This window comes from Etheostoma cragini, chromosome 10 (genome assembly GCF_013103735.1).
Source record: "Etheostoma cragini isolate CJK2018 chromosome 10, CSU_Ecrag_1.0, whole genome shotgun sequence".
NCBI lineage: Eukaryota > Metazoa > Chordata > Actinopteri > Perciformes > Percidae > Etheostoma > Etheostoma cragini.
The window spans coordinates 16,629,279-16,635,559 of record NC_048416.1 but is presented as its reverse complement, the minus strand read 5'-3'; the positions used below and the strand labels follow the sequence as shown (position 1 = coordinate 16,635,559).

At 41.5% G+C, this 6,281-nt stretch overlaps 1 protein-coding gene across 1 annotated transcript in view; it reads right to left on the bottom strand.

The window, feature by feature from the left end:
* LOC117951705 (E3 ubiquitin-protein ligase RNF38-like) overlaps positions 1-6,281 on the bottom strand; it is a 13,537-nt gene that overhangs the window by 2,492 nt on the left and 4,764 nt on the right. Inside the window, exons 3-11 of the mRNA XM_034883545.1 lie at positions 5,566-5,618; positions 5,236-5,417; positions 3,314-3,758; positions 2,273-2,413; positions 1,946-2,134; positions 834-995; positions 609-712; positions 366-447; positions 148-269 (exon numbers count right to left, since the gene is read on the bottom strand). Of these exons, the coding sequence (XP_034739436.1) occupies positions 148-269; positions 366-447; positions 609-712; positions 834-995; positions 1,946-2,134; positions 2,273-2,413; positions 3,314-3,758; positions 5,236-5,417; positions 5,566-5,618 (1,480 nt within the window). The remainder of the gene's footprint in view (positions 1-147; positions 270-365; positions 448-608; positions 713-833; positions 996-1,945; positions 2,135-2,272; positions 2,414-3,313; positions 3,759-5,235; positions 5,418-5,565; positions 5,619-6,281) is intronic.

Genomic DNA, 6,281 nt, shown 5'->3' with positions numbered 1-6,281 from the left:
ATATACATTAGCCTCTGTCAGAAAATCCACAAAAACAAAAAGAACATTTATGAAAAATAAGTTTATGTTAAAACAAATTGAACATAAGGAATAATTCCCCCCACCAACAAGAGATGACCTGGTATTTGCAAAAAGGACAGCACTCACAGTGTTTGTTCAGACTGGTGGTTATTTGGATTGAACCGGTAGGAAGGAAGCTGTTCGATGTCTCCCTTCGTCAGTCCACGAAGTTTGGCCTCCCCCAGACGTTCAGCGAGGTTCAGGAGGGCCTGTGGGGTAAAAAAACATCAGCAACAACAAAAGAATCCGAGTCCGTATTAAGAAAACAAGGACAAAAAAATGAAAGAAGGCAGATAAAGACTAACCTCATAATTTTCCACTTCTCCATCATCTACATCCAGCTCTAGACTGATTGCAGGACCTGTGGGCTGGACTGGCAGCATTGAACTACAGAGGAAAAGGTTACACTCAATAGTTAATGGTCCAAATAATCCATATTCATATTTCATCAAATAAATATCAGGTCATCTAGTGTATATTTGGCCAATATAAAATAAAAGAATACACTTCTGTCTTATCTTTGTAAGTTCATGTACTGATCTACTTACAGGAAGTAAGGCAGGAGGCTGGGGTGGTAAGGCGAAGGTGGCAGTGGCTGTTGCGAGCGGTACCGTCGCCCCGGGAGACGCCGCGGAATAAAGTTTGGATAGGACTATGGGGGCAATTGACAACAAATACACACAATTAGTTTTTATTTTCCACTGTACTTGAGGTAAAAAAATAACACTTCTTCAAAGAAAAAAAAACTGTGTTGAATTATTCTTATTGCTCACCACTCCGAAAAACTCCTGTGGCAGGGGGTCATGGGAGAGGAAGTGAAGTTGTGTGGAATGTGGTGTGAGGGCAGGGTGGGTGGCGGGGGGGTAGTGAAGACCAGCACCCAAAGACAGGTGTTCTCCAAGCAGCTCCACGTCATTCTCTATCCTCTGTAACGGCTAGGTGGTTGGAGAAGAAATATGTGGAAGATTAGATTATTTCATGTGATTGCAGAAACAGGAGCAATTAAAAACTATTCAAACACAAACAAAGAAACTTGAAGGAGAACACAACGATATGGGGGTGGAGAAAATAAGAAATTAGCTTTGAACGAATAATAGAAAACCTTTGATCAAACTTTTGTACTTCATTATTTTTCCTACTAAAATTTAACTAAATAAGCATTGCTTTGTTTTCCATTCTTAGGCAGACGCTTTATTTAGCAGTCAATATTAAAAGGGATATTCACCGTTTTCGCCTCATGTGGATGAAATACACCAAGTCCCAGAATGCAATTGCATCGCTGCTAAAAGATTCCACTCCCAAGCCACGCCTACAGTTCACTGACATAGGCATTCAACTCTAGTGTGTTTTATTGTCATTTCAACCATATCCACGAAACAACGTTTCACCGTGGCTCAATTGGTGTTACACATTAAAAATATATAAAAAAAACAACACACGAAACAGGCTACATTTAGTGCACTGACGTTAAAGGCCCCGTAAAGTTCAGCTAACACAATGGTAACATTAGCGCAGTGATGTAAACACTGAGTAGAAACACAGCCATGAATTTGCATGGTCTGCATGTACCAGTCACAAACTCCAGCAGCGGTTAGAAGTAGTTGGGTCCAAGCACCCCATTTCTGCACCATTCCGTGTCCATGTTAACACAGCTCATTTCCACTAGTCTTACCCGCTGCATTTTTTATACAGCAGGTAAAACATTTTTTAAAACTTCCCTCAAAGATGCTGACAGTCTCACTTGTTGCTTAAAGAAGAGAAGAGAAATCCCCAAACAACAATCTTTTTTAATTCAGAATTCAAATTAATAGCCATATTTTACAAAAGCTGAATGTGATACCAAGTCAAAGGCTGAAACAAGCATGACGTAAGAATTCCTACTCACCGAGCGGGCCTGCTGCGTCGGATAGGGTCCGAACTGTCCAGGCTGAGGCAGGTGAGGTGGGTGGTGGGAAAGGTGTGCTGGGGGATGGGGGAGGTGAGGAGGGGGAAGCAGGAAAGCCTGGTCACTGGACAGCAGGGATGGGAATGGGTAGGGCATGGGTAAGTGTTGCACAGAACAAGTCTGAAGGACCTGGCAGAAAGAGAAAATGAAAAACAGCAATAATTCATTTAGTGAGGGATATTGAAAGCTGCATTTTGAAAACATCAAACCAGTACCACCAGTAACAGAGAATCGGCAACTGTACGTTGTGGAAACAAACACACTTACAGGAGGAGGTACACTGCAGACAGGGTAGTGCTGTCCACTAAAGACTACGGAGCACGCCGGAATCTGCTGAGGAGTGGAGCGCGGCGGCAGGCCTGGTGGCACTCCCGGAGGAGACACAGCATACGATACTGGAGCTGAACCCTAAATATGGAGATCAAAGGGCAAAAGTCAACTCCACGAACACAGACTGATTCAAAGATGAGCAGCTGGAGTTACAAGATTAAATCCACATATAGGTAGCAAATAAAAGAATCTTATGTAATGCTTATCCATGTTGTAACCAGTGTTGAGCAAATTAATTTTAAAAAGTAATCAGTTACAGTTACTTCTTCCAAAAAGTAACTAAATTAGATACTCGGTTAAAAATTATAATAGTAACAAGTTACTTTAGAATGTAACTAATGAGTTACTTTAAGTACATTTTTAAATGCTCAAATGTGACCCCACCTCCAACCCTCTTTAATGGAACTTAAAAATACATGTGCAAGTTCAATTATTTAGGATAAATCTGAATATTAAAATGGACACTTAATACAATACATTAACAGAAACAATGTACACACATCTAAACTATTTTAATGTTGTTGTGGGAAAAAGTGAGACTAGCCTCCAATCAAATGCCACGTACGTACGTAGATATTATGTCTAATGGATCGATACAAATAACAATAGATGTTTAAGCAGGCCATAACCGGGCAAAATGTAATAATGCTTGTTAAGCACTATAGCGAAAATTAATAACAAATATATACACTCTTTGTAGTGCAAATTACGTAAGTGGCTCGATGTTTATACCTGTGCCTGGTGTGTACGTTGAGCCAGCGTGTGTGTGTGTATGAGATAGAGCGAGAGAAGTGACAGAGTGACAGCGATTAGCTTCGGAGCGAGTAGCCACTCTAGAGTCAGAGTGCCTTTGTAAGTAAGTTGTGTTTTCTCATTTCAGATGTCTATTTGAATAATTTCAGTCCTTTATCAGCTGTCTGTGTAGTTGTTTTTCCTTATTAACCCCACCAACAAGGCCACAACATCTCATGAAGTCACCTGCTCATGGAGGTCCAGCACCACACTGCTCTGCTGTGATGGGTGGGGGTGTGGGTGAGGGTGTTGGTGTTGGTGCTGTGGATGGGCCGCAGGGTGCAGCAGCCTGGGAGACAGGTTTGGTGACTGGTGGAGAGGCCTGGGGGAGGGATTTTGGGGATGGTGGCCTGGGCGCTCTTCAAGCCCGGGCCCCAACCCTCGGGACGGTTGCTGGTTATAGGGTGGGTAGCCCTGAGTGGGAGCCTGGTGACGATAGTTCTCATCCTGGTGGCCTGGAGAAAGGCCGTGGTGGGAGTGCAGGTGGTGGTGGTGATGATGATGGTGCGCGTTGGGGTGGTGATGGTGGTTGTTATTGTTGCTGTTGTAGTGGTGGTGGTTGTTGTGGGCATGGTGGTTGTGGTGGCGGGTCAGACGGTCTCTTCGGCCACGTTGGCGTCTCATTGGAGGGCTGGGGTGAAAGAAAGAGGGGGGAAATTAAGTACTTGGTTGTGTGTCATAGGTAACGTCCCTGATGAAAAAGCAAATAAAATAGAAGAGGAAAACGGAGCTTTTGTCGTTCGCATTATTCTTTAAATCAATGTCATAGTTAGCTTGCAAATAATCACATTTTAATCTATACTAAATGTCCCTCGATTTCTTTTAGTCCCATTATTCTTTTATTGAAAACATTAGCATATAGCCTTTTGTAGTGTTCAATTTCACACGTAGCATTCACACTTGGAGCAAATAATCTCACACAATGTAACACTGTCCATCAATAAAAAGGGTAAAAACACAAAACACACTGACAGATCACTTTGATCTTGTCACTGGAATCATTTGGCATCTTTTAAAAAAATAAACTTCCCATTCAGAATCTATGGCATCCATTTTAGTGTCTCACGCTTGCCATCTACTCAAAACGTCACGTTACTACTCTTTGGCCTGCTCGCAAGCCCAAACAAGTGTGTGCGGCGTGCCTGTTGTTTTGTTTCCGGTCTAGCTAGATCCGGTGTGGTGTTGTAGTTTTTTAACGCTACTAGTTGTTGTCACACCATTTGAGAAAAACTACAAAGTTTGCTTGGCCAAAAAGAACGTTTATCTTGCGATAAAACAAAAATTGACACTGTTAAAATGGGTTTTGCGTTAAAGTCGTTAATAACATGTTTAACTGACAGCACTAATTATTATAAATACGGTACTAGGGCGGATGAACTAATGTTTATTTCCTTTATCAATTCATCTCAGGGCCTGAATTTCAGTGTGGGATTGCAGGTATTGCGCATATTGAAATGAATGAGCTCTACTTGTAAAATGCACAACACTGTGCCTTATACCAGTAATGCAAACTTCACCAATCTGATGTTTTTTTCAGAGCTTGCCCTCCCCAAGAGAAGTTTTAAGTATTTAATTTATTTAGTTTTTATCCAAGTTGTAAATGAAAGAGATAGTAGCAAATTCTTTACATTTGAGAGTCTAGAACCAGAGAGAAAAATTACTTAATAAAGCAATAATCAAAACGGCAGACTAATTGCGTTAAGGGAAAATAGTCTACGATTTATCATTTCAGGTCTATTTTAATTTTTTTATGAATGCTTTATTGGCAGTATCAGTCAACAAAGAGGCGTTATTACACTTTGACCGATCGGATTCATTCTTATAGTAATCAATGGCATAAAACGATTTAGAAAAGGTTAAAAGATCATTTCTGGGTTCCAGTTTCTCAATCCTTGTGTTTTCCATATAATGGGTAATTGAACATTTTAAAGTGTTTCACTGTTGGTCGGACTGAATAAGCAATTTCAACATATACATTTGCGATATTGTATTTTATTTTTTACATCTAATAGGCTAAACAATTACCAGATCAAAAAAGAAGATAATGGTAATGTGTATTTGTGTCATACACGCAATCAATTAAATGTATGTTATACTTGTATACTTACCTGCGTCTGTTGCGAACAGGCGTGTGGCATCTCTCTGGCATGTAGTGGGGGTGTGGTCTGCGACTGGGAGGCAGCTCCCAGGGACGGATGGGAGAGGAAGGAGTAGAGGGAGGGGCGGAGTTAAGATCCAACATGGTCTGTTGGGAAAGACGCTGCCTTTTAGGGCTTGGGCTGTCTTCCATCTGCACAGAGAAAAAGGGAGGGGGGGAACAAAAAGGAGGACAGATTAAATGGGAATACTGAATATAAAAAATAAAAAAAGACCTACAAAACTTATTCGAACCAGTAGCAAAGCAGAGGCAACAGGCAGTGCTCTTGTTTCATACTTACTTTGTCTCGATCATCATTGCACACATTATCTGGATGGAAATGTAGCACTCCTCCTGCAGGCCACAGAGAAAAAAAACCAGAATCAGATAAGATAGGGTTGAGGAAAAACATCAACATCACAAGACACATGGACATATGCTTGCAAAGCCAACAGAAGTACAACAACACCAACACACAGGCAGCTGGTTGCCTTTGATTTGATTTTCCATTCTAAGACTCCACTGGATCATCATAAGGCCTGGCTAGTTTGCTTAAGCAGTTCCACAGTCTTAACACTACAAAATCCAACAGAGACAACAAAAAAGGGCATTGTACATCTTGCTTAACAGAGTTAACAGTCCTCTGTCTTCAGCAAGGGTCTGTCTTTCCAACAGGCTTTTGAATGTCCTGCTGTTAACAAGCAGACAAAGGAGGGAGCCAACCCTGGAAGATGTCATACTGGACTAGGGCTGCACCGTTAATTGCAATTTTATTAAAAATCACATTATGAACTAGAGAAATATCCAAGTTGCAGAGGCACAATATTTGTTAATGGCAAAACAAAGTGTCAAACCATTCCAAAAAAGGTTTTGTGGTGGTGCAGAGACATCCTAGCCTACAAATCGTACCCTACAGAATAAAAGAAAATGGGAATGATATTCAAAAACCCCATGAAAGACCGAGGTAGAGAGGGAGTGACCCTGCCCAGAGGAAGCCCGGGGCCCCCGTCTGGAGCC